We start from the raw sequence: 27,383 nt of genomic DNA, 5'->3' as shown, positions 1-27,383 counted from the left end.
GTAGAGGGTTGCCAGGTTTGTCTTGACTAGTTTTAGACCAGCGTCCTCCAGTGTTCTCAACTGTGCAGAGGACAAAGAGAGTTCAAAGTCAGTTAACGTTGTCGAGCAAATTGACTCCAAGATGGCTTCAAATGAGATTCCTCCTCTCATATGTTGTTGTCATTGTTTTATCAGAAGAATTTTATGTTGTTTTATTTCCTGGTGAACCTGTAACACTGTCATTTTGCTAGGTTGCTCACGCACAAATTCCAACTTTAGTAGGGGCTATTTCTACACTAACGTATTTGTTTACATGGTAAAGATACTTTACGGAAGGTGAAGTGCATTTGAATGTGTACACACAGTTCACCCCTTTTTGCTGATGTAAGGGCGAGCGCTCAAAGTCACTGTCTTCTCCTCTATTTTGATTTCCACCAGCGTGACTGCAGGATGTCAGCATTCTTGCTTTTTTTTTTTTTTTTTTTTCCTGGATGGCCTCAGCATCCTTTGCAACCCCGTCATCACCCCCCAATTCTTTTTCCCCCATGGCTCCACCCTCTACCCACCTGACCCGCCACAATCCAATTAGACGCACTGTAGGCTGAATGTGCGGACGAACTGCGACTACTAAGCACAGTCTCCGTGCTCCCACTCCTCCTCCTCCTCCTCCTCCCCCTGGTGTGTCTTTGCCTGTCTTTCTCCCTCCCCGGGTCGATCCGCATCTTCTGCTTTCATTCACATTTGCCCATCCCTTCCTCACTCCCTCTTGCTGTGTTCCTCCCCTCCCTCGTTCCGTCTTGTTGCTTTTACTGCTGCCACCAAACCTTCTCCCTGCTTTCCTTCCAGCCCCTCCTCCTTTCGGAGCTCTTCAAAGCTGCCTAGCACATACTCATACATAGCATAACACACCACTCTCCAGTGTGGGGGAACAATGTCAGCTATTCTGGATCTGGACCAGATTGCATGCTCTGGGAATGGAGTGGTGAGTGACAAATGCCTCTTGATACACCTGACTGGATGCTTGCATCTAAGCAGCTCGGGGTTTTTTTTTTTTTTTGCTTGCGACCGGGCTGGGTTAATGTGTGATTTCCCCATAGACTCAGCAATAGCAGCTGGGAAGGACAAAGCTCTTGGTGGTCCTTGTCACCACCTCCGGGAGACAGCAGAGACTTTTTCTTTTTCTTTTTTTTTTTTCTTTTTCTCCTTCCCGTAGGCAGCTGCTAGTTTGGCATGACCATTTGGCGTGTGTCTGTGTGTGCGTGTCCATTCTCGGAGTCAGCTCAGCTCTGTAAAATGCCAAAGATGAAGTGTCGTGATGCGTATGTTCAGTTTAGTGCAACTAAAAGATGCGTACGTGCCTGCCGGGGAGAGTCTAAGAGCAGGGTCATGTATGTTTGGGTTCATGTCTGAGGCTGTATGCGTGTTTTGTGTCAGTACCACGTGTGTTTTTTTTTTTGTTGTTGTTGTTTTTTTTTCTTCACCGTGCTTCTTTTCCCGTTTTCACCAAAAAACGCAGCGAGGTCACGCACCCCGACACACTGTTGCAATAACGCACTCCAATCCACTGTAGCAGCTTCTTCCCTCACCTGCGGAGACCTTGAATCTGGACTTGCAAGCAAGCTTTGATGACACGCGCTTATTGACCGTGCTGCGGCTTGGAAAAATTGTCACTGGCGAATAGAGTAACAAAGCATTATTATAATTAGTAGTAATGTAGTATTAATCCTGTGGCGCATAAAAAAGGCTTAATATACACTCGGTGCGTGCGTGCATATGTCTGTGCACGTCATTTGGCAGTTGCTGACTGGTCAGCCTTTTCTGCCCTGTAATGCTGCCCTCATGGGTGATTGATATAATTCCAGGCAGGGTGGGGTGAAGAGGCAATGGGGGGATTGATAAGAGGCAGAGGGACAGCATGACATACTGCTCGTGTTTTCCTCCACGTCACCCCCATTGAATGCATGTCTTAAACTTCCAGTTGCCTGTAGCAACCTCCTGAACCACAAAGCTCAAACAGCCACACCAACAAACAGCCATTGCCATGTTTTTCTCTTGAGCTGCAGTCATTCAGCCCCACCCCGAGTATGTTTTTGCCCATCATGATGCTGCACAATCTCTGTTGACGTCTTGGACAGGAAATGACTCGAGAGGCATCCGGCAGATCGATGGAGCTTCCAAAGTTAAACCTTGCCAACAGCTAAGCGGGTAGAGAAGGCCTTGGCCTCCCCTCCTGCCATTTTGACAACCCCTCTGCTCTCTTCTTACCCTCTTTTTTTTTGCAACAGAACTTTTTAGGGAAGGCACGATAGATTAAAATTAATGTCTCCCTTCCGTTTTAGTTAGTCACACCAGACTAGATGCTCCTGCCTCTGCTGTCAGTGTATCTCGTCTTGCTTTCACGCTCTACTTGATCTCAACTTTTTTTTTTTTTTCTGCCGTACCCAGAAAAATGTTCTCTCATTCTGCTGGTTGGACATGCAGTCCTTACTTCGTTTTATTGGCCCGTATATTGTGGGCAAGGCGTGTCTTCTTGTGTCCTTGTCGATGTCATTGGCTAAAATACTTTAACATAGCAAGTATGTACTGTATGTGCCTATAACAAGTTGTTCAGGCTTCATCCATACAATACAAGTTAGTTTGATATGGACGATAAATCGATTGATCGTCAAGTAATCGATTATCGCATTCATCGATCATTATTTTTGATAATCGGTCATTTTGAGACTTTGTTTCACTGTAAATGGTCCAAATCCTCAGAATTGCAGCCTCTCACCGGTAAATATTGTCAGATTTCCGTAGTCCGCCAGGAAAGCTGGACAAATGATCGATTGTGCCTATTAATCTGACGTGCTATGTGGACCAAATCAGCTACTGAATCTTATGTATTTGTACATTTTCAGCACTGCCGGTTTGAAATAATGACCTGTTTGTGTAGATAGCGATTTACATTAAAACTTGTTTCATTTTTGTCTAAATTCATCAATTAGTTGATTCCTAAAATAATGGTTGGTTGCCGCCCTAACTGTATGTGATGAGGCATGACAGGAGTAGAATTTCTTCGTTTTATTCCATCTGTGTAGCAGAGGTTCTATTTAGCTGTCGATTATAGCTTCCACCTGCTGGCACGGAGCGTTGCTCCCTCCATGGTGTTTTGTTGCACGTAATTTAGTGAGCCAGACCGTAGCAACAGCCACGCAGGACGAAGGGATCTCATTCGCTTGAGCAGTGATGATGTGTCCATCACTGATTTTTCTCATTTCAAATTACTGCAGCCTTGTCCTTGAGACTCTGGCAACTAACCTTCGGCACCTGTGTCGAGGTTGCGACACATGTCCATCATCTCAGCGTATTCAGATATGGATGCGCAAGTATGGTGGAGCTGTGTCGCGTGTGTGTGTACCTGTTAGGGCTGCTCGATGGTGCAAAAAATATGAATCGCGGTTATTTTGGTCATAATGGAAATCACGGTGACTCAAACGATCATTTGTTTTTGGGTGCCAAACGAGACAATGTTTAAATGTAGAAAACATATAGACAAATACATTTTTTTGGACACATTATAATTGTGTAAGTCGATTTTGGGACCAAACAAAATTCATAAAATGAGTTATTACAAAATCAAAAAAGGTACAATGGTACAAATGAAAGTATGGTTTCCTTGTGTAAACAAACAGTGCAGTGCGTCGGATGTACTGCAGGCATATTAATAGTTTTTTACGATTGTGCCAATTTTGTAATCGTGGAGCGTAATAATTGTCATTGATTTCGATTAATTGCACACACAGCCCTAGTCCCTGTCAGTGCCTGCTCTGTCTACCCAGAGTCTTTCTCTTGATTGACATCCGGGAGCCTTGAGACGCAGATCGCGCAAAGACCTGCCCTCTGTTTCACGTACATCACTTCTCAAGATATATTTTTTTGTTTTGTTTTGTGTGTGTGTAATGAATGCCTGAATCCTCCTGAGTGCTCACCTTCCACATGGTTTGAACTCACCGTTTGAATTCCAGTGTCTTCAAACCACAAATGCGTCGACCGATCTATTTACTCTGATGTTGTGTGTCTTCCCTGTGCTCAGTCGAAAAGAAAATAATGAATAGAATAGAACGAATGTGGCGTGAGCGCTCTGAGTCTGAATGCGTCCCTCTGCGAAGACGCGCTGCAAAGCAATTTTTGCACTGTCATCCTTGTGAAAGGGCTGCAATTTCCAGTCCTCACCTTTTCAAAGGACATTTGTCTTGATGAGAAATCTTTGTCCGACAGCTCCTTCGGCGTTTTTGTTTGTCCAAGGGCACGGGGGGGAGCGGTTGCCGGAGAGGAGGTGCATGCTTTGCATCCTTAAAAAGAGACTCTTTAAATATGCAAATGCCTTGCTCGAATGGGACTTTTTCAATCATTTATCCTGTTATTCTCAGACGAAAATCACTCTTCCGCTCAAGTCTTATAATGCTTGGGAGTGGAATATGTCGCAACGAAAGAATCAGGTCCCATAAAAATGTCCTGTTACTGTATTTTTTAAAAAATATTTCCTCCTCGTAATAGTCATGTAATGCCTTCAGTGTTCCTAACAATCTTTTAATGCAGCGGTAATCGTAAACTCTTCATTTATCCTCATTTGCACTTCTTAGCTGTAGCGATGAGATGCTGAGCGAATGATGCTATGTTGGCAGTTCTGTATATTATTAAAAAGACCTTAATTGTGTTGTTTGTGTGGGTTTTATGGCATTGATGAAGAGGCAACAGAGCAGCCGTTGGGCACACTTGCATCAATTTAATTTTTTTTTTTTTTTTTTTCCTTTTCCTTTAAAACCAAACTCAGTGCCTAACTCTGCCCGCCTCCCGCTTGTTTGCGACAGGAGCATGACATTGAGACTCCTCATGGCGTTCTTCATGTGACAATGAGGGGTGTTCCCAAGGGCAACAGACCCATCATCCTCACCTACCACGACATCGGCCTCAATCGTGAGTCGGCGGAACGCGACGCCCGTCAAAGCGTTTTGAGGCCTTAACTGATCCCCGTCCTCCGCTCGCGCCTTTCCAGACAAGTCGTGCTTCAACACCCTGTTCAATTACGAGGACATGCAGGAGATCACGCAGCACTTTGCGGTGGTCCACGTGGATGCACCTGGCCAGCAGGAGGGCGCGCCCCCCTTCCCCAGCGGGTACGACTCGTTTTGCATGCGATGACAGCGAGAACCAAATGGCTTTAAAGGGGGAAGTCAACTGCCCCCCCCCCCCCCCAAAAAAAAATCTTTGCAATATGTTCTATGCGCCTTCACTAGTCTAAACATGGCATTGTAATTGACCCTAGAACACTGTTAAAAGGAGTAACCCCATCACTAGCGTCGGGTACATTTAACCCGATTTATAATATCCCAGATAAAATAGTTTTCATTCATTTATGTGAAAGTACAACTGTATGCCGAATTGGATGTTCCCAATACAACATATTACATTTTTAAAAAATGCTAGTTCTAGGGTTAATATTGCGTTTTTGGAATATGAGTTAAGCAACAAAATCCACCCATTTTTAGCCATCTCAGGCGGCGGCCATTTTGTCACTTCTGTCAACAGAAAATGACATCAAAGTGGCTCAGGGCTCAGGTAACGACCAATCACAGCTCTCCTGTTTTCTGAGGCCGAGCCGTGATTGGTCGTTGTCTGAGCAACTGTGATGTCATTTTCAGTCAACACAAGTGGCAAAATGGCCGTCCCCTGAGGTGGACAAAATCGGGTGAATGAACTCTTATTCCACAAATTCATCAGAATGCCGTGTTTCAACTAGCGGGCCTGCTGGGAACATATTCTTGGAAAAAAAAAAAAAGTGTTTGGGTTGATTTCCGCTTGAAGCGATCTGTTCATTCATTTGCTAATAGAAGTACATGCTAGTCTCCGAACTGTGTACATCCATTTCTGATGAACTCAACCTGCCCTATGAATTCCCTCCTAAAGAGGACGTTGGTATGCTCCGCATGTGATCAGCTGTGTCATGTGTCCCCAGCTATCGCTATCCAACTATGGATGAGTTGGCTGAAATGCTGCCGTCTGTGATGACCCAGCTTAAGTGAGTAGCGCCAGATGACGGCTGATGAATAAATGTGTGACAGTCTTGCTGTAACGGGCGGTTTCCTCGCAAGGGTCAACAGCGTCATCGGCATCGGCGTGGGAGCAGGCGCATACGTCCTCAGCCGCTTCGCCGTGAGTCCGAGCCGCCGTCCGCCTTGAGTCTTTGATGGAGTCTTTGATTTTTTTTTTTTTTTTTTTTTTTTCTCTTTTGTTCTATTCACGCCACCCGGGTTCCCACCTCTGGTCATCTATCGCCTCTCCCGGGCCGCACTTTTTGTTATACGGAATAGCCGGCCGCCCCCGCCAGCGTAATCTGTGCTCATGAAAATGGGAAGCACCAGAGCAGAGAAACGTCGACGGCGGGGAGGGGTGAAGGAAGATCGCAGCTGCTCTCGTCGCGTTAAGAATTAATGAGGGAAAACTGGATTCGGACATTAGCAGGAGTCTTTTCCCAGCAAAGAGTCAAAGCAGCTGTGGCGGCACGACATTTGTATTTTGTTGCCCCCACACACGCGCACACACAGGCGCGGATTTTAGATTTCCCCCGGCATCATCTTCGCTTCAGGCAATCTCTACACTGCTTTCGATGGGGTACAATTTGCACTGTGGTTATTTTAACAGCATTGCGACACTTACAGTCCTATCAGATGATATGAAATCCCACTTCAGGTAGTTGTGCTCTAGTATTGATATTTTTCCCTCTAAATGTGCAATCCATTTTTTTTTTTTTTTTTTTTTTTTAATAATTTACCGCTAGCTTATTGTGCTAGCTCCACAAGAGCAAGTATCCCAAAGACTAGCCGCCATCCTTGTCCGACCAAACGGGCCGCCTCTGATCCGAGTTGTTCCACTTGCAGCTGAACAATCCCACGCTGGTGGAGGGGCTGGTGCTCATCAATATCGACCCGTGTGCTGAAGGTTGGATCGACTGGGCGGCTTCAAAAGTCAGTATGACTGTGCTCGCCTTTGCAGCGTTTGAATTATTTACCGGCAATCCCTCTGCGCTGGCTTGTCTTTGCGCGCCCTTTTATTGTCGCTCGCTAGTTTCTATTTTTGTCATATACGGTACTCATGTGTCATACGTTATAAGAGCTAAAATGGTTGTTTCCTCCAGAAAGCATTTCTATAAACCCATTTTGCCGCTCAATGTCATGTTTTAAAGTCCGGCCTCGGAAGTCCTTTGAAATGAATGTCAGGTTCGCTGCAGCAGCTCGTCGGTCGAAGATGTCAAGACCTGCGTCTTGGTTTAATGGCGTTCTTGTTGTGCTCCACAGCTGTCTGGATGGACCAGCAACCTGGTTGATATTGTCATGGCTCATCACTTCAGCAGTGTGAGTTTATGCCACGTTCATTTTTTTTTTTTTTTTTCGAATTCCGCAGTTGCTTGGTTGTACTCTGTTGCTTTTTTTAACCCACAGATTATACTTAATTAACGCCGCAGAGCGAGCAGATAGTTGAAGTCGTTCTGATTGACTTTGGCCGAGGTCATTCTACTAAATACTTTTCCATTTTTTTTTTTTTTTTTTTTTTCCTACCGCGCATATGACCCACTTTACCAAATTTCCCAGGACAGTTTCACTTCATCTTGCTAATAGACATTAGCTAATTATTCTCTTTCTGTCTTCTCATGACTCATACGTCAGCTGGACAATTCTCTATGCGCTGCATTATTCTTTGCTGACGCCATTGCACACAGCGGCCGGTTCGACAATGTCCTCTGTTCTCCAGGATGAGCTAACAGAGAACCAGGAGCTGATCCAGACTTACCGGTTGCACATCGCCCAAGACATCAACCAGGACAACCTGGCGCTCTTCTGCGGCTCCTACCAATAGTACGGTGCCACATTCGATGGGAGGTGTCAGGCAACTCTTTTAGTAAGGCAACTAACCTTCCCTCGTTTACGCCCGGCAGTCGGCAGGACCTGGAAATCGAACGGCCCATCGTAGGCTTGAACGAGCACACCGTCAACACGCTAACGTAAGCGCCAAAGGTTCCAGTTTCATTGGGGTCACGTGAGTTGAGGGCGTCAAGATGACGTCTTCGTCCTTTCCAGGTGCCCTGCTCTGCTGGTGGTCGGGGACACGTCACCTGCTGTGGACGCTGTGGTAAATAACACCCCGTCACCAAGGATTTGCCAAAGAAGTTCCGTTTATTCGTTCATTTTTGGGGGAGTTGAGAAATAATCCCAAATTTGCTGTTTCAGGTGGAATGCAATTCCAGGTTAAATCCAACCAAGACCACTCTGCTGAAGGTGAACACTTGTTTTCTGCGGTATTTACTTTTTTCTAGCAACAGATCTTGGAATGCAGTTTTTTTGTTTTTTTTTGTTTTATACATTTTAGCTCATCATAAAAGTGTCAAAAAGACAAGGCTGGTAAAAGTAAATCTTAAAAAAAAAAACATACTTTGTGTGCTGTATTTAGGTACCCTTCATATGTTTTGAGAATCTTACAAAAAAAAAAACGGCATCCAGGCCCTCACTTGGACAGTACCAACTTTTGACGTTTTGAGGTCATAAATGGCGCGCAATGAACTCGTTTTTGCAGTGGCGCAGGAATACGGCGTCATGCGGCACTTACCACCGTACTTACTGTTTTGTACTTGATTGTTTTTAGATAATTATGGCCTAGATGTGTTTTTCATTTACATATGCATATAATTATGCCCTTTTTTACGTGTTTCTTGGCCCTTTGCAAGGCACATCAACTGTCAAGTGGAAAAACGACATTTTCACTCATGAATGCTGAAAAGCATTCACATGTAAAAATGTACCCCGAAAAAAGGATTTTACTGCTTGTTGCCCCAATTTTATTTCACCTCGTATGATTCCTTCCACATTTCTTGACCTCGCCTCGTTTAGGATATTTGCAGAACTATTTTTCGCTACTTTTCCGCCGATTCCACGTTTCTCATGAAAATCAACACGTTTGAAATAAATGGAGACATGTTTCATTTAGCACTTCCATATTTCAGCGGGTTAAAATTCCAACTTCAAACTGTTCGGCTCATTCAGCTCATCTTTGACAACTGCTTTTCACAATCCCAAATGCTGACATTTTAACAGTCAAATTGACTTTCATAGGAACTCGGTTGATGCTGTGGGAACGGAACTGTTATAAACAATTATAACCAATTCATTCTTACATAAATTGTTTCGGACAATTGTGCGGAATTACCTGTTGTGGTTGACTCCAGTTGACGGTGTTTCTCAATTCTCTCAGATGGCCGATTGTGGAGGCTTGCCCCAGGTTGTGCAGGTACCAGTTTTGCTTCTTGAGAAACATCCATCTGTCATCTTTTCATTTTGCCTTCTAACGACTCTGCAATGTTATCTACCGGCAGCCGGGAAAACTCGCTGAGGCCTTCAAGTACTTTGTTCAGGGAATGGGCTACAGTAAGTACGCATGTCTTTGATTTTATGGAACATCTTCTGACGTAAAAAAAACCGATTCAAACCAGCAACAACGAAGTCCAACACCTCTGACGTGGATGTGGTCACATTGAGCGTACTTCACTGCACTTCCTGTTGACATGAGTGTAACGTCTTTTTAATGTACCTGAGAGTCGGATTGCTGTCACTTATGCGTCTTGCCCTGATGATGCCTTTTCAACTGCGGGCAATTTTTTTTTTTTCTTTTTTTTTTTTTTAATTCTTATTCCCAAATGGCCCAGTTTTGCTGGCAGCACACCAACAGGCGCTAACGTGGTTTCCCCCTCTGCTCTCTGTAGCGTTCGGTAGAACGGCTAACGCTCAGTAGGTGAGGCGTCGACTCAAAGGACGCAATTCTCTCTGGGTTTTGTCCGGTATGCTCTCATTTTCTGTCTCCCGTTGCAGTGGCGTGTGAAACAGGCCTCCAAGTGTTTGTCAGCAAAAATAAAATAACTAAGATGCGGTAGGTGCGCTTGTACGCATCCGGAGCGATCCAAGTTGGGCGTACTAAAGCTGCGTTGAAGCACGCAGTCATTTGGGAAACAGTCGGGAGGGCAAGTGAGCGTTCAGCTGTTCCCTCAGAGTGAGACACTTTGTACTCGCTTGTATGCCAACTGTCCCATACGCTCACAGAACACGTATTTATTTGAGATACAATATTGTGTCTCTCTAACAGTGATTCTCAACCAGTGTGCCATAGGAAAAAAAATTCTAATTAAAAAAATAAATAAATTAAAAAAAACTGTTTTGTTATTTTATTTATGCCAAGCACATATAGTAACAGGCAAAACAATCACATTTTCTTCCACTGGTACACCACAACCACTTTTTGTGAGTTGTGGTGTGCCGTGAGATTTTTTTTTTTTCCCCCCATGTGAAATATGTGCCTTGGCTCAATAAAGGTTGAGAAACACTGCTCTATAACAAAGTACCCCAAATATAATACACTTGCAGTTCTTGTATTAGAGTCCATTCAGGCAAGTGTACCAAAAAAGGTCATTGAATGTAACATTGTTAAAATGGCAAAAAGAGCATGCAGGGGTCCTGCCAATAAATTCACTTGTTTGCTTTTTATGATCGAGGGCTTGATCATGTGGGAAGCTGCTCATGATCCTACTTTTTACAGATAACAACATTTTTGTGGTTCAATTTCAATGCACAATTGACAGTAGAGGTGTCGCAACATCAAGACAGCCATCTATGCATGTCCAATGTCTTTTCCGACACGCATACATGGCTGCATTTTTTTTTTTTTCAATTCACTCCAAATGACTGGGAACACGTGGAGGCATGTTCATGTCAGGTGTGAACTTGTGTTTGGGACATTGAACAACAAATGTGAACTTCTAAATCTGCTTCTGCTCCTGACTGTGAGAGAGGCACCCATTGGTGCTTTGCCCGAAATGCCATTGAGTCCTCCTGTTGAGCAAAATGCCACTGAAGGATTAGCTGAGATTAAAAAGAGTGTTTCCATCCTGAGAAAGGGCGGAAAATAAATCTTAACACCTCAGCATGCTTCTGAAAGCTACTTTTCCCCTCATTATTAACACAATGCTACAAGGTGGAATGTGGGCTGGGAGGGGGCTGGAAAAAAAAAAAATCAAATGTAATTTGCACTTACTTTATGATTTATTTTGGTGTCCAATATGCTGAGTCACAAACAACACAAACCTTGCTTCCTCTCTCTGTCCTTCTTAAATCATCGCCGACAGTTCCCTATGTCCTTCTCAGTCACCTGAGCAACGAATCAGGTACTGGGGTCTTAAAAAGCTGCCCGACTAGAAAGCTTTGAAGCCTCGCAACATCCCACGGCGGATGAATGGCATGCAGAATGTACGCAGAAATCCTGCCGATTTGACACTTGACTAGTTGGCTGTGTGTTATTCATACAGGAGGATTTCTGGCATACTTTGGTGCTCATTTATCCCCCTGTAGAAGACTAGTTTTAGATCCTTTAGCATGGATTTCTTTTGGATTTTGAGTTCTTTTGCATGAGCCGATGGTGTTTATTTGAGTGTAAAGGCTTCATTTTGTTCTTGTGATACCTCAATATGTTTTCAACGAAAACATGCGTCACTTTTCGTTGACAGTTTATTTTCCTCGTCTTGGCAAATTGTGTGCATGTTTGGCACAGCACTTTGTCGGTGCTATTGCATCGGACAACGCGGCCTGGCTCCTGCGCTCTAAAAACAGTTGGGATAAAAATAATACAATTTGGGGTGAGAAATGGACCGATCCACTAATTGGGTCAATTTGACCCACGTTTCTGTATTTTTGGGGGTTGTTTTGTCGAGATAGACCGATATGTTTTTTTTTTTTAGTAGTCGTCAAGGCGACCGATAACCGATATTTGGAGCCGATATTAATTTCTCGCAAAATGGAAAATATTGGCATCAAAATCTATAAGAAAAAAAAATGTCTTAACTTTGTCGAAACGCCTTTAAGCATATGTTTATTTAACAATTTTTCAGATTTGCATAATGTCGATTTTTTTTTTGGGGGGGGGTTATTATTACTATAAATGTTTGACAATATACATCTTTGTTACCAAATTCTAACAAAAAGTTCAGGGAGCACCCAGGGTCGTCAGCATGTCTTAAAAAGTGAAATGAAAACACTTCAAAAAATAGCTCCATATAGTTTTCGACAATAAATGCAGTTCTTCAAAATTTCAAAATGACAGAAAATGTAACTTTCACATATCTTTGTTTTGATGTTTTGATTCCAACACAGTTTTAAATTGATTTATTATCGGCCCTCAGATCTTTTAAAAAGGCCGATGCAGATATTTGTCAAAACGCAGAATATCGGCCCAGATAATCGGCCCGGCCGATAATCGGTCTATCCCTATTGTTTTGTACAAAACTACCCATTTATAGGGTTGCTTTCTGCAAAAACAACCCAGAAATTTGGGTCAAATTGACCCAAGTAGTCGATCGGTCCATTTTTAACGCAACTGTTTTTAGCGTGTGCTTCTGAGTGGTGGGGATTTTCACAAATGTCTTTTTTTTTTTTTTTTTTTTTTTTTTTGCCAGTGCCGTCAGCAGGAATGACTCGGCTGGCTCGCTCCCGCACCGCCTCCTCTTCCAGCACCACCTCCATGGACAGCAGTCGCAGCCGCCACAACTTGAACAGCCTGCTGGAAAACAACGCCCCCGCGGCGCTGGACCGCCAGGCCGGACCCCAGACCATGGAGGTGTCCTGCTAAACTTCAGTGCCCGCCCATGTGCTCGCTTTGTAACTTATATGCCCTCTCTCTCGTACGCTTTCCCTCCCTCAATTCAATGCCCGCGGGTTCCGTGAGGAACCACGTGATTTAGAAGAGGATGTAATAACTATATAAACAGAAACCTATTAACTATTATATCGTCACTAAAAGAAACACATTCCTTAACCATTACTACCACTACATTCAGATGTCTCGTATTTATTCTTTTTCATGTTTTTCTCCCAAAGTACACCCATCAATGTGGTTAATGTAACATAACTTTGCTTTTGTTGTTATATGCTATATCACTTACCGGTACTGTGTTTTAATCCATTTCTTTAGTTTGAGATCTAAAAGATGCTGCCTCCGTGAATTGTGAGTCGCTGTTTATTTGCGTGTTTTTAAATTGAAGACTGCACTGCAAATTGCCGCGTTATGAAGCAGCGAGCGTATAAACACACACAAGTCGTTAGCCTAATAGCATAACTGCCCAAGTCATTTTTGAACTTTTTGAGGGAAATCAAGAAAAAGACAACAAATTCAACAAACAAGAAGAGTCCAGTTGCCTTGATTCAACTTTTGCAGATTCCAGGACCTGGAAGACTGTGAATCTACAAAGACATAAAAATGCACTTTTTAGCCGCACGTTGGCATTTTAATTTTTTTTTATTACTATTATGACAAGTGAGTTAAACATAGCTTGGGCAATTATGCGGTTAGACTAGCGAAACGTAGCTGCAGGAAGATGACTTTATGTACTTTAAGTAAACGGAAGATGCCAGGTAAAAACAGTTTAAAGTAACATTTAGCGTTCAAGACAATGTGTACTACTGTCTTATTAACCTTGTTTACACTGAATTAGTTTCCCCGCCCCCCCATTTTATTTGTGCATTGTGTTGATTTTAATGCAGTCTTTAAACAACCCTTGTCATGTGGCCCAGGGGTTCCTCTCACTTGTCTGCTGACTTTTACTTACTACTCAATAAAGAGGTAGAACATGACAAGTATTTCATTTTTTTTTTTTGTTGTCGCTGACTTGTCCTGCATAAAGCTGTCGGCGTCATGTAGAAGAAAGAATTTGTGCTTCAATGATTGCTTCTGCCACCGCTCGTGGAAAAACAAGGTGACTGTGGTGAGTTGCTTTCAAGCCGCATTAATTTCCGGAGCATGTTCACCTCTTTTGTCACAGATGAGGGTGACTATTTTTAGCAGCGCGTTTGGCTTTTCTGCGAAACAGATGATAAAGTTGACGCGGGTGTCAGGTTGAGATTATCACAATCTGCTGTCTCATTTGAGCGGATCAAATTGAGTTTACACATTGTGCATGTTTCCGACTTTTCGTCACCTCACAAAACATTCAGTAGAAAGTTTTTGTTGCCATTAAAGTTGCACCTGTAACATGTATGCTGTACACTGGGGGGGAAAAAAATGAATTGACTCAATTTTGTTTCTTCAAGTGGCTGCATGAAATAATATCAGCTCGATCCAGATACATTTTTAAGTAAATAAAAAAAAATTTTAAAAAATCTGGATCCAAATGGTTTTATTTTGTGCAACCACTTGATGGAATAAAACTGAGTAAATTCAACAGCATTTTTTTTTTTTTTTTCCAAAACCACCCCTCCCACCTGTTTGCAGCTGCAAGAACATAGCAGCCTTCCTGGTTGCACAGCAGTCACTCCGATTGACCTTCTGTCAGTCTGAAAGAGCTTCCATTTATATGCCAGCATCTATATGTACATGCACACATACATTTTCATCAAGACACCTTGGTTTTGCTTACAGGATAACCTGTAAACTGGTGGATTTATTAAACATTTAAGGGTGGTAAGTATGCTTTAGCAAAACATTTTTTTGTAATAATTATATGTCATTCATGCATCTTTTATGTATCACAGTGTGTCAAGGCATGTTGTTGTGGCTTACTGTAGCATTATGGTGCTGGTAAAAAAAAATGGTGGCCACAGTGAGGAATAATCTGATTAAGAATAAAAGTTTGAAAGGATTTGAATGCATCTTCCCTATCTCCGCAGCAGTTTTCGCCATCAGACCGCCAGAAGATCAAACAACATGGGGATCTGCCTCTCCAGGTGCACTTCCAACCTGACAGTGGTAGAAAATCCACCAGAACCTCTTCCATCAGGTAGACTTCATCCACACCATCCGCAAGACTTTCTTGTCCTAAATGTCGCTAATCCAAAATGTGTGCAGTGCCCGAGGACACCTTGGTTGTATCCCTCTACAACTTTCCATCGTTTGGTAGCACAGAGTTGGTCATGAGCGTCGGGGAGAGGCTAAGCGTCATATCAGAGTACGCTTTTAATCTCTCACAATTGCAAATTCATCCCCAGTTTCGTGTCGTTGCGTGAAAATGCTCACAATGGCATTTTTTTTTTTCTCTCTCTTTAGCGATGGTAATGTTTTGATGGTAAGGTCCACTACCACAAGGAGAGAGATCTACATTCCCACCACCTACGCTGCCAAAGTCACGCATAGGTAATATGTTATTGTTTTTAAAGCGGAAGTCAACCAAAACGTAATTTTTTCAAGAATATGTTCCCAGCAGGCCTACTCGTTGAAACACGGCATTGTGATTAATTTTGCGTTTGTGGAATATAAGTTAAGCAGCAAAATGCACTCGTTTTTAGCCATCTCCGGGGGCGGCCATTTTGTCTTCTGTCGACCGAAAACGACAACACAACAGCTCACAGCGACCAATCACGGCTGACCGGTTTTCTGAATCTGAGCCGTGATTGGTCATTGTCCGCTGTTGTGATGTCATGTTCAGTCGACAGAAGACAAAATGGCCGACCCCGGAGATGGCTAAAAACGAGTGCATTAACACTTATTCCACAAACGCAATGTTTATCAGAACGCCCTGTTTCAACTACTGGGCTTGCATCGAACATATTCTTGAAAAAAAAAAAAAAAAAAAAAAACATGTTCACGTTGACTTTCTCTTGAACTTTGCAGGCAAATGTGTTTTAAAACAACATTTTAACAGTCAATGAGCAATTGATTCATTTCTATCTGCTGTCCCCTCTCCTTCCATCCAGGTGGCTGTTCACAGGTATCAGCAGGCACAAGGCAGAAGAGCTCCTCATGCGACCTCAAAATCGCATCGGAGGCTTCTTGATCCGAGAGTCGCAGAATAAGACAAGTTAGAGAGACGCGGGTTTCATGTTAGAAATGAGTGGCATCGTTACCGCCCGTTGTGTAACTTACTGTGCTCTTCCTCACTTTAGATTGCTTTTCCCTCTCCGTCCGGTGGCGAGTCAATGTTTTGTACTCGGATTGTGTCAAACACTACCTCATCTCTCAACTCCAAAATGGCCGAGTCTACATAACTCCGACGCGCTCCTTCTCCTCACTAAAACAAATGGTGGAACATTATTCAGGTTTGTAGGCTGCATGGGATTTGCACACTCTGAAATCCATACTGCTTTTGATCATTTTACGAAGCGGTCAATGCTTATGTTCGCCGTAACAATAAGAGTACCGCCCACGGTGTTACAGAGTCTGCGGATGGACTTTGCTGTCGGCTGAATAAGCCTTGCTTCATTCAAGGTTTAGGCGTCCCCAGGGAGGACGGGCTCGCCGTACCAACGGCCAACAGAAGACCCGCCAACAATTGGAAGGACGTCAGCAGGTGGGTGAAAGTCCAGTTTTACTTCTACTGAGGGCTGCCATTAGTGTCAAACCCTTGAGGGCACAAAGCATCACGTCACGAGAGCCAAGCCGTCCAATTGCCATTAAGTCTTGAGTACCACGAAGCAATGTCAAAATTGTATTCCAGATCCATGATTCTAAAGAGGAGAACAGAGTCGTCCAACTCAATGTTGAGTGAAGGCCTGAGGGAGGCCATCAGCTCCTACCTCCAAATGACAGAAGGAAACAATCACGGCTGTGACGCTTGAGCTCAAAAGTTCAAGAAAGACTGATAATCTTCCGAAAGCCCTTGACTGCACATGGAGTGGAAGATTTGAGACACGGTTTATTTTAAGATTGATCAAAAATCCTGTTCCTAATTTATTATTTACTGCTGTTTGAATGTAAAATATGTACGTGTTTATTATCATAGAATGTAGGATTGGGCTGACATCAGATTCTGATGGTATGATAACCGTGACTATCTTGGTTATAAAATTACAGCTCTAACATTTCTTTTTCTGAAATATTTAGGTACATAAAAACATTTTTTTTAACCAGATCCTGAAATGTAGATGTGTTTTCTGAATAAAGAGGACTAATATTTACAATTCGGAGTCATCATTTTGATCATTGGTGCTTTGTATCAATGTAACAGTTCTAATACAGGCAATCACTGGAGAGGGAGTAACAAACAGCCTTCAGATTCCCACTACTTCTTAGCGGGTTATCTTTGGAAAATCGCATCCTGTGAGATATGTTGGCAACAAACAACAATTGTTACTTTGCGACAATTTTGTTCAATAGTCAACACTTCTCTGTTTGGAGGCGAGCTTTACCACTGGACTTCACAGGAGTCTGTACAAACTGGACTTAACCGTATTTGCCGCAAAGTCAACAAAGCGTTTTTGTCAAATTATTTGATAACGGCCAAGTACAATCAAAATGCTTAATCTCTTGATGTCTGGCTTTGCATTTAAAACGGCTGCAACATCTCCAAGCTCCGGTGGCAATGTTGATGCACAACTCAACACTCAAGGCACTGTCTGTTCTGTATGATGTCATGTATGATAGTAGTAGTAGAACAGGAAATACAAGGAACAAGGTGACCTATTATCTCTTCTGGTATATATCGCTGCGATTGCCAACTCATTTTTGTTGTGGTGAATGATTTGGAGACACAATATAGGAACACGACCAGCTCCTCTATTTGTGTCCAGGAACAGTTGCCAATTTGCTGACTAATATTCAAATAATGTTACGAAAGGCGGGTCTACTGTATTTTTTGCTGAAAGTTTCTAAATAAATTTGCCGTTCGGTCATTACGTCATGATCACTGAGCGCGTGTGTCCCAACCTTCAGTGAAGCCATGCACATTAGGGAGAAAAAATCTCGCGGCACACCACTGAACAAAAATGTCACAAATGTGGATACTTTTTTTTGTTTTATAACTACTTGTTTTAATTTGTAAAAGTTCTATAAAGACAGCTACTCACAATTAATGAATTTATGCATACAGACAGACAGACTGTGTGCTTTTCTAAAGACGTTATTAACTCATTCACTGCCAAAGATAAATTTGTCTTTTCACAGTCCAGCCAAGCCATTCAATCCCGGGAACGTATTTATAGTTTTTTTCATTTTTTTTCCCACAAACGATAGGGTAAAAGGGGGTCTGAAAATGTTTGGCAGTGAACTACTTAAAAGTAAAGACAATTTTCATTTTTAGTTCAAACTTTTAGCAAGAAACAAAGTAGTCGACATTATTTATTTATTTATTTACTTATTTATTGATTTGCTTAAGCAGAGCACTTTATTACAACTGTGATTTAGTTTCAAATGTTGCTAAAATTTCGAAACACATTTTCTTAGTTTTTTTTCTGGGTGCTTTTTGGAAGCCTTTGCTGGTCTGAAAAGTTGCTCAATCAAGCAAGGAAAATGCTAAATTGGCGTTGTTGCGCTGTTCCCTCCTGCGCCAGCAGATGGCGTCCAATTGCCCTCCAGGTTGATGATAGCTTGCATCCACTTCCTGCCTGGAAAGCTCACTTCAGGAAGAAGAAATAATGGCGACGCTCAAGGGGTCCGAGACCCACTGCAAGGGGGCAAAACAAAGAATTTACAAAAGTAATATCGTGTTCAAGTTCGCCGAGAGTAAAGTCACAGGGAAGACTTTTAGTCGTGGGACACAGGTAAGCGACACCATGTTGCGTTTGGACAGAAAAGACGTCGGAAAGTTGCTCGCCTCAAACCAGGGATTTGCGTTCTGGAGAGCTGCCTGAAAAGCAAGACGCAATCGGGCAGACGTGATTGGCGACGCGTCGCCTCGTTTAGTTCAACATTTTTGCCACATTTGGGGCAATCCCCGAACAATTGAGTAGAACACGCAGCTCTACTTCTTGCCTTATTGCTGATAGGGCAGAAATGTTGTCTTTTGTTGTTAGCACACATTAGCTTAGCGTAAGAAACAAGGAGGGTTCGGCTGACTAATAACAGTTTGGTTCATGTTCCGCTGTCTGGTGAATCCTGTTTGGGAGCAATGAGATGGCAAGAAAATCGTTAGCCGTTTCTGTTTCGCGTTGCAGTAAACGAAAGCAGGCAGGCAAGCTAACTAGCTTAGCCAGCCGAACGGCTCAGGCGATTACGTAATGTCCACCTACCCCTATAACAACGGTTCCCATAAAAGGACACGCTGGCAACAGCTGTTTTGACAAATTTAACTTTAACACGTTCGCAACTACTCTTATAATAAACATGCTAAACTGGATTTATATCCTTGTTTAGCATATTTGTGCTGTTCAGTCAAACCACAGTGCAGAAACACCTGTCATGACATGTCTACACATGGCAAACACATCACTGCGGAACACTTCATTAGGTGCATCCGAACTTTAAAAAAGATGTAATCGACTCAACAGTCACATGCGAATCAGTACGGTTGCATATTTCATGTTGGGATAAGCAGGATGGCCCAAATGAAAGTTCTGATTGTGCTGTGTAGCTTCCAGGGGGTCTCCTTCAGGAGAGAGACAAGCAGGCCAAGTGGCAAGGCATTCCTACTTTGCTCCAGAAACTCTACCAGAGCAGCCATCCCAACAGTGACCTTTCGCATGCCCATGGCCTAATTAAGGTAAGCAATCACACTGCAGTAAAGTACTGTATGGAGAGAACTTTAAAGTGGAAATGATGGGGCTGCATTCGTAATCCAACGCGGCATGTAACTACAGTGCAAAGTAATCTACTGTACATGTGTAGAAAAGTACTTCATCCACCCCATCTTGTGTGCCTGCTAATGGACTAAAGTGCAATAGTTTTGCAAAGTAATGTGATTTCAGAATGATTATATTTTGCCCATAACTAGAACTGAATGATTTTGGGGTAGGGGAAAAAAAAAAAGTCTAATTGCGATTCCCTTCAAATGATACGACGACAATATGGCTTTGTTTCCCAAGGTGTTATCGTCCCAGCTGTCCATGGAGGCCATGTCTTTTGTTACAGAGGACAGAAAGTCTACTCAGGAATCCAGCTTCCCCAACACGCACACCTTTGACCTCTTTGGTGGAGTCCATGTAAGGTTCACGCGTTTCACCCCGGTGCATTGTCGTGTGTGTGACTGTGACAACTTTGCAGTACAAATAATAATATAACAGCAAAGACTCAGAACACTGACCGTCACTTCCATCTTCTTGTAGCTGCTCGTCGAGCTCTTGATGAGACCCACGCTAACTATGCAGAAGAAAAAGCCCAAACGTAAGAATACACGCCATATTGTCTATATTCTATGGTTGAATTCCAAGGGGAGGCCGTTAGTAGTCTAATTCAAAATTGATACCTTCCATTATTCTGTCGCAACAGTGAATGATGATTTGGTGAAAGACTGCCTTAGTGTTCTCTACAATTGTTGCATCTGTGTAAGTATTCCAATTTGCCGTTCACATAAGCCGTCTGCATTTTGTGCACTGCCACAGTGGTAATATGAACCAACGTCTAAACGGGAAATGTTTTGTTTGTCAGACGGAGTGGGTGACAAAGAGTCTGGCTGCGAGGGACGACTTTGTTCTCTTCCTTTTCACGCTGATGACAAACAAGAAGACCTTCCTTCAGACCGCAACGCTAATTGAAGACATACTTGGAGTTAAGAAAGTATGTTTTTTTTTTTTTTTAACTGTCTACAGTCTTTTACTATCGGCCCTGAAAAAAAAAAACAAAAAAAAACAGCGGTCCATCTCTAGTATTGACACAGCATCGTTTTCTTTTCCTAGGAGATGATCCATTTAGAGAGCATCCCAAACCTGTCGGGCCTGGTTCAGAGCTTTGACCAGCAACAGCTGGCCAACTTCTGCCGCATCCTGTCGGTCACCATCTCAGAGCCCGACTTGGGCAACGACGACAAGCACACCCTGCTGGCCAGGAATGCCCAGCAGAAGCGAAACTCAAGTCCCTCGCGTGCGGAGGTCAATCAAGGTCGGCCGTCCTCCGAGCGCGCTTTCGCTTTGTCCCGGTGACGACCAATAACGCGCAGTCACCTCTCGCGACAGTCACCTTGCTGAACATCCCCGGCTTTATCGAGCGTCTGTGTAAGCTGGCCACTCGGAAGGTGTCGGAGGCCATGGGCGCCAACTTCCTGCAGGAGCTGGAGGAGTGGTACACGTGGCTGGACAACGCCCTGGTGCTGGACGCGCTCATGCAGATGGCGACGGAGGAGGCCGAACAAAGCAGCACGGGCAAGATGGCGCTTTGAGCTTTCCGCGCGCCGGCGTCTGCGTCAGCCCCCGAGCACGCCGCCGACATTTTTGTCTTTTCGGGCTTCAGAGTCATCAGATGAAAGCTCCCTGGCCACCAGCCCGCTGAGACATCGTCTGCCCCCGTCCATGAAAATCGTCCATGAGATCATGTACAAAGTGGAGGTGCTCTATGTGCTGTGCGTGCTTCTCATGGGCCGACAGAGGAACCAGGTGGAGTGCCGGTGCGCGTTTCTTGTCGGCGGGCAACAGTGGCCTGCTCACCGTTTTGCGTCTCTTCACAGGTCCACAAGATGCTGGCAGAGTTTCGTCTCATCCCAGGTCTCAATAACCTGTTTGACAAGCTCATCTGGAGGAAGCTGACACTGTCAAACCACGTGGTGCACGGCCAGAATGAGAACTGCGACTGCAGCCCTGTACGACACACTTCCTATTCATTTAAGATAAGATAAGATAAGGAGGCCTTTATTGATCCCACAGTGGGGACATTTTCAGTGTTACAGCGGCAAAGATATATTTAGGTAACACAGGGACGGCGGCATAATGTAGCCATTAATGTATAACATGAACGGCAAACATTCAGGATCAAACCGATGTAAATATACGCAGTAACATGTGTATATATACATCGACAAAAAAAAGTCTGAGGAACACTCATTTTAGCCTGTACATAGTACAGAGGTAAAATACTCTAAGTAAGTGACTTTTTTCATTTGGCGGACTCCAACATGTTGGTGCGCTGCATCGTGCTGTCCTTTCATGTAATTGAATGAAAAGGTCGTTTTCTTGGAACTATACGCAATAATGTTGTCTTTTTCCTCATGCCGCAGGAGATATCTTTCAAAATCCAGTTTTTGCGGCTCCTTCAAAGTTTCAGTGACCACCATGAGTAAGTCATCCTTCAACGCGGCTTTGCGTGGCTCGACATTCCAGACGCGGTCCGCCTAAAGCGTGTGACGGTTGTCTTCTCAGGAACAAGTACCTCCTGTTGAATAGCCAGGAGCTGAACGAACTGAGCGCCATATCCATGAAGGCCAATATTCCCGAGGTGGAAGCGCTGGTCAACACTGACAGAAGTCTTGTGTGTGACGGCAAAAAGGGCCTGCTCACGCGCCTCCTCACCGTTATGAAGAAGGAGCCTCCAGACTCGTCCTTCAGGTCAGCCACGGAATCAACAAAGATGCTCATTGTTCTTTTTTTTTTTTTTTTTTTTTTTAATTGACACGCTTGTCTTCCTTGGCTATAGATTCTGGCAGGCAAGGGCAGTGGAAAGCTTTCTGAGAGGAGCCACTTCCTACGCAGACCAAATGTTTCTGCTGAAGAGAGGACTGCTGGAGGTAATCCAACCGGTCAAGGAGACGTCAAGTCTTTTTCGGACAACGGTTGACTATAATTGGGACTTCACTAGAATTTTTTATTTTTTTAAAAAATTACTTTAAAGTGGAAGTCAACCTCCCAAAAATATTTGCAATGATATGTCCTATGTGCCTTCATAAACACGGCATTCCGATTAATATTGCCTTTGTGGAATATGAGTCAAGCAGCAAAATTTTTAGTTTGCAGCCATCTCGGGGGGGGGGGCGGCCATTTTGTCACTCCTGTCGACTGAAAATGGCGTCACGGCTGCTCAGGTAGCAACCAATCGTGGCTCACCCGTTTTCTGAAACTGGGCCGTGATTGGTCGTTATCTGAGCAACTGTGACGTCATTTTCAGTCGACAGGAGTGACAAAATGAGATGGCCAAAAACGGGTGGATTTACTGTGTTTCCATGTCAAAGTTGTATTTATAAATTGTAATCATCCAAATGACTCAAATGTACTGCCGCTAACTCTTCTTCCCCTCCTGTGACAGCACATCCTGTTCTGCATCATCGACAGTGGCTGCACCTCCAGAGACGTCCTGCAGAGCTACTTCGATCTGCTGGGAGAGCTCATGAAGTTCAACATCGACGCATTTAAAAGGTTCAATAAATACGTCAACACGCCGGACAAGGTACGTTTGTGTGTCTTACAGGCCACCGGTGTGACTCTTATTCTGCTCTGTATGTAGGTGTTGACAGGGTTGTATTTGTCCTGTGCAGTTCCAGACTTTCCTGACCCAGATCAACAGTTCTTTGGTGGACTCCAACATGTTGGTGCGCTGCATCGTGCTGTCCTTGGACCGATTTCAGAGCCAAACTGAGGACGTTAAAGGTAAACCACAATGGAGCAGTATGCGAGACTAAAAGGCTCCTCGGTTACCACCAGACTTAATTTTTCATATGATTGTTTTACATTCCTGGAGTCAAAAGGGTTTTCATACAAAGATTTGCTACAATAACGATTTTTCTACGATGAAAATCAGCCGTAAGCCGATGACCGCCAGTATTTGAACACAATGCGTAGTTCGGTGGCATATTCAGATAAACTGTCTGAATTTGTTTTGCGCAAATGGTTGTTTTACACTTCTTTGTATTTCAATATTTGAAGAAATGTAACTTTCCCCCGATGAATAGGATTCTGTTTCAGCACAATTCGTCACAACCGATGAATCGCTCGCCATGCCCGTCGCTGTTATTGGTCTTTACGTTAAATGTTTCTAGTCCCCTGAATTCAGAGCGCGTTTTTTTAATTTTTTTATTTTTCGCCTTCACTCGGACCATCGAAAATGATTTTCCCGACTGCCCTTTTGCTTTTTGTTCCTCAACAAGTGGTGGAGGTGCTGTCCGAGTGCTGTCTGCTGTCCTACATGGCCAGAATGGAGAACAGGCTGGCCTTCCTTTTCCGACTCGTCAACATCATCAACGTGCAGACGCTCACGCAGGTCCGAGCGCAACTGAGGCATTTCGAAAAATAGCACCCCTGCGCGGTTGACTTTAAGCCGCTCACTTTGGCATGTCTTTTTCTCAGGAGAATGTGAGCTGTTTGAACACCAGTTTGGTCATCCTAATGTTGGCTCGCCGAAAGGCCAAATTGCCCTTCTACCTTAACGCCTTGCGTGAGAAGGAGCACGCCGAGAAGTATCCCGGCTGTCTGCTCAACAACTTCCGCAACCTGCTGCGCTTCTGGCAGTGTCACTACCTCAACAAGGACAAAGACAGCACCTGTCTGGAGAATGTGAGTGGAATGCCCTGAGCGATTCCCAAAACGTGGCTGCGGTCGGCACAAACCCACGCGCGCATTTCCACTCTCTTTATGCTTATCGGGCCACACACCGGGTGGCTATTTTTATTCGAGCGAGTCCAGCGGTCGGCACAGAGAGTTCGGCGGACGCAGCCCAGCCTAGTCGCGAGCCAGATGTTGCTCGCGGCAGTTAGCGAAGACCAAAGCCGAGCTAAAAGGGGAGTGAATGTTGAACACTTGCCAGATGGAACGTAACACCGGTTCGCATGAATGTGGCTGTCAGCTGCTTTGTGGCGGGCCAACTGTTTGCCTACCAAGGTGAAGTCAAGGTTGTGTTTTGACTTTTGCCGCCGCCGCCTTCTCGCGGCAGTTTTCACATTGACGGCGCCACGTCATCTTTTCACGACTATTTACACGAGCCTAAACATAGCATCGTAGCTCGTATTTTTTTTTTAATGAGAGTTCGTTGACCCAGCGGATCTCTTTTTACTCTCGTTTCGGATTGGTGTGCGCTAGTGATGAAAGAGGATGGAAGCCATATCACGGATATCTGTTCGAAAAGGAATAGAAGCAGAAAAACGTTGGATACGGAAACCATATTTTGAATGCAAAAAATATCAGCAACCCCATGTGCATTTTGCGGTTAGAAATGATAAACAACCAACACTAAAGCGCTGTTGCGTCTTTGTACCATTAAAGCCGGGAGAGCGCCGTATACCTAATTTTCTTTCTTTTTTTTCAAAATCCAATTCTCGGCTTCTTAGCCAATGAAATGCATCAGAATATACGCATGACGGTGTCGTGAGCGCTCGGAGGATGTCTGGAATTTTTTCGAGCCGCATTGGTGGACGGCTCTGAAATAAGTGACGGCAGTGATATAGACGCTTGTGGGCTTTGAACCAGTCGAACGTGATATATGTTTGTAGACAATGACAATATCGACGGCTTTGTAACAGAGGATGGTAATTACCACTTGATTTAAAAAAAACGTTATTTTTACATCTTCGATTTAAACTCGGGCCCGTGTGAAAGCCACGTCTAAACTCTCAAATTCTTTGGGAATTATGTTTCTTAACTGCCACAGGGCCCGAGATATGAATTCTTTTGTAGGTGTTGAATTTGTGGGAAAACTTTGAGGCTTTTGAGGGTAATTCCAAAGACGACCTATGAGCCAGGCGCTTTAGGCCTTCATGGATCAAAGTGTTAACACGTCAAGCGACCGCAAGCTTGTGGCCGCGGCTGCCCAGAAGAAACAGGAAGATGACTTTTTTCCCCTCAAATGCCATTTTGTCTCCGCAGAGCTCATGTGTCCCCTTCAGCTACTGGAAGGAGACGGTGTCGGTGTTACTGGGCTCGGACAGGACTTCTGCGTGCGCCATAGCCAGCTACATCGACGAGCCCTTTATGGATCTGGACAGAGATCTGCTGGAAGATTGACCACGGGCGGGTGCACAGTGCGGTTTGCTTGGGAGAGGGGGTCGCAGGCCGCGCGGGCGCCCAACGTCGCTGTGGACTCCACTGAGCTGCTGAGCGGCGGAGGCGCCCCCGCCGGCTCACCTGTTTGCGCCGCCCTACCGTTGAGGCCGAAACCCGCCCGCCGTCTTGTCACTATAAAGGAAAAAAAGCCGGCCCCGGCGCGATGGCATTTTATGGACCTTTGGAAATGACGCCTGCGTTGATTGTTTGCTTTCGCCGGAACAAAATAGAGTCTTTTTTTATATAATCGTTACAAAATGTTATGAAAAAGTTCCATTCAAGAAATGTTTGCAAGAAAAAGACTTTTCACCGATGTGTTGTCAAACGGCTGCGCCCCGCAACCGCGCGGTCCCGTCAGTGCACCTCCATGGCCTCACGGGGGAAACGGCAAGTCCTCTCTGCGGACAACATCTTCATTTCCTCCGTCTCTCGTTGCGTCGCCGTTCCTAGTTGACGACTGTTGATTGGTGCTTTCTGACCTGACCGGCACATTTTTAATTTGCCTGGGGCTCTTCATTTAAAATCCTCCATTCTGTAGAAGCTTCTTAAGCTTCTACTAGGGACTCTTTTTGTTTTTGTCTTGTTAAATGCATTGGCTTTTAGCTCTGGATTAAATGTAGATTAAAAAAAAAAAAAACGTTGCACAGATCCACTTGTTTTTATTGTTATAACACCTTTTTGTTGATTAAAGATTTTCTTTTTGTAACAAAACGTGTATGGTTGTTGTGAGAGATGTTTTGGGAAGAGAATAAACTATGCAGGCACTCGAGTTCAGATAGCCTTTTCATTTGATTTGTTTGTTTGCGGCCAACGTGGCTCCGCCACAGTTGCTCGCGTGTTCTCTGCTGTCTTTCTGACCGACCGCAAACCGAAATGACAATCTGGCAGTGCGATGGCTCGTTTTCATGGTGCCACTTGATTTATTTTTTTTTTGTGGCAAGTAAGAGAGAAGCGATGTGCTAACACGACGTCCAGTCTGAATGTGCAGCTGTTTGGTCTCCAATCATTCACACACACACACACACACGAGTACAAATGAATGAGCTACCTCATTACGTCCTTTTGAAAAAGAACAATTGTGGACAATTTTGCCTCCCAGTGTGTCATGAGTCATAGCGCATATTCATGTGAATGTAAAATGGCGTTTCCACAGTTGTCCCCCTGATGCCTTAGGATGCAAAACCACATCAACAACCTGTTGCACTCACCTAGCATGTCTTCAAATAAAATGTGATGGTGGCGCCAGTTCTTTAACTCGCTTGGTTCATCTTTTGTGCTTTTGCAGTGACGTTTTTTTTTTTTTTTTTTACTTAACCACAACAGGAAGTGATGTTTGCTCGGTACTATAAATCCTCCATGACTGGGCATAAAATGTCACTGGTTCCATTGCTACTTGGCTTTCGAGTCAGCCACGCAGCCGCTTTAAAAACAGGAGTTGTTGACTGTGGCTCAGTTGAGTTGTAAAATTCACTTCTTAGGTCTGACCTTTAGAATTTGATTTCTTTTATTGTCATTGCTCATGTATGCTGGATGGTTCGTTTAAATGTTTGACTCCCATAAACTGATTGCATAACTATCCGGGCGGAGGACGAAGCTGAAGAAAAAAAAATACTTTGTCATGTGAATGTTGCACCCTTTTGTATTTAGTTGATTTAATGGATGACAATTTATCTTCATGTAATATCCAGCACAATGATTCAAATTAGTCCTACTCAAACACTCAGGTAGACTTTTTTT

General features: G+C 44.0%; 3 protein-coding genes across 9 annotated transcripts in view; all 3 read left to right on the top strand.

The window, feature by feature from the left end:
* Positions 1 to 13,685, top strand: part of ndrg3a (ndrg family member 3a) — a 29,175-nt gene extending 15,490 nt beyond the window's left edge. The window contains exons 1-15 of one of the 3 annotated variants that reach the window (XM_086040237.1): positions 613 to 961; positions 4,833 to 4,938; positions 5,018 to 5,138; positions 5,978 to 6,040; positions 6,114 to 6,174; positions 6,900 to 6,986; positions 7,317 to 7,373; positions 7,771 to 7,874; positions 7,955 to 8,020; positions 8,097 to 8,148; positions 8,247 to 8,294; positions 9,265 to 9,300; positions 9,386 to 9,437; positions 11,186 to 11,224; positions 12,509 to 13,685. In XM_086040237.1, coding sequence (XP_085896363.1) covers positions 911 to 961; positions 4,833 to 4,938; positions 5,018 to 5,138; positions 5,978 to 6,040; positions 6,114 to 6,174; positions 6,900 to 6,986; positions 7,317 to 7,373; positions 7,771 to 7,874; positions 7,955 to 8,020; positions 8,097 to 8,148; positions 8,247 to 8,294; positions 9,265 to 9,300; positions 9,386 to 9,437; positions 11,186 to 11,224; positions 12,509 to 12,681 — 1,116 coding nt within the window. In that variant the 5' untranslated portion in view covers positions 613 to 910 and the 3' untranslated portion in view covers positions 12,682 to 13,685. Of the gene's footprint in view, positions 1 to 612; positions 962 to 4,832; positions 4,939 to 5,017; positions 5,139 to 5,977; positions 6,041 to 6,113; positions 6,175 to 6,899; positions 6,987 to 7,316; positions 7,374 to 7,770; positions 7,875 to 7,954; positions 8,021 to 8,096; positions 8,149 to 8,246; positions 8,295 to 9,264; positions 9,301 to 9,385; positions 9,438 to 11,185; positions 11,225 to 12,508 lie in introns of those variants that run through there. The other 2 variants (XM_086040235.1, XM_086040236.1) reach the window with 2 other exon arrangements.
* On the top strand, positions 13,675 to 16,940 carry sla2a (Src like adaptor 2a). 5 transcript variants are annotated; one of them, XM_086040242.1, is made up of 8 exons: positions 13,675 to 13,813; positions 14,715 to 14,824; positions 14,893 to 14,992; positions 15,091 to 15,177; positions 15,738 to 15,841; positions 15,927 to 16,079; positions 16,198 to 16,330; positions 16,478 to 16,940. In XM_086040242.1, the coding sequence occupies exons 2-8, from the start codon at positions 14,752 to 14,754 to the stop codon at positions 16,596 to 16,598; spliced, it is 771 nt and encodes a 256-aa protein (XP_085896368.1). In that variant the 5' UTR covers positions 13,675 to 13,813; positions 14,715 to 14,751; the 3' UTR covers positions 16,599 to 16,940. The 5 variants fall into 5 exon arrangements, with proteins under 5 accessions (XP_085896368.1, XP_085896369.1, XP_085896366.1 ...); XM_086040243.1 differs by having other exon boundaries at positions 13,708 to 13,813; positions 14,718 to 14,824; XM_086040240.1 differs by lacking the exon at positions 13,675 to 13,813 and adding an exon at positions 13,827 to 14,508 and having other exon boundaries at positions 14,718 to 14,824.
* Positions 16,941 to 18,335: 1,395 nt separating this feature from the next.
* Positions 18,336 to 26,415, top strand: trpc4apa (transient receptor potential cation channel, subfamily C, member 4 associated protein a). Its single transcript, XM_086039511.1, has 18 exons — positions 18,336 to 18,518; positions 19,328 to 19,456; positions 19,779 to 19,895; positions 20,019 to 20,076; positions 20,182 to 20,237; positions 20,341 to 20,469; positions 20,589 to 20,790; positions 20,865 to 21,050; positions 21,139 to 21,281; positions 21,353 to 21,484; positions 21,899 to 21,957; positions 22,041 to 22,226; positions 22,315 to 22,405; positions 22,921 to 23,061; positions 23,150 to 23,261; positions 23,759 to 23,871; positions 23,958 to 24,164; positions 25,470 to 26,415. Exons 1-18 carry the CDS (start codon positions 18,393 to 18,395, stop codon positions 25,605 to 25,607), a joined length of 2,325 nt encoding a protein of 774 aa, XP_085895637.1. The 5' UTR covers positions 18,336 to 18,392; the 3' UTR covers positions 25,608 to 26,415.
* The last annotated feature ends 968 nt before the right edge of the window (positions 26,416 to 27,383 follow it).

This window comes from Filicampus tigris, chromosome 9, assembly GCF_054856515.1.
Source record: "Filicampus tigris isolate MCC_2025a chromosome 9, RoL_Ftig_1.0, whole genome shotgun sequence".
Taxonomy (NCBI): domain Eukaryota; kingdom Metazoa; phylum Chordata; class Actinopteri; order Syngnathiformes; family Syngnathidae; genus Filicampus; species Filicampus tigris.
Note: the sequence above shows the minus strand (reverse complement) of the source record. Positions and strands in the feature narration are given on the sequence as shown.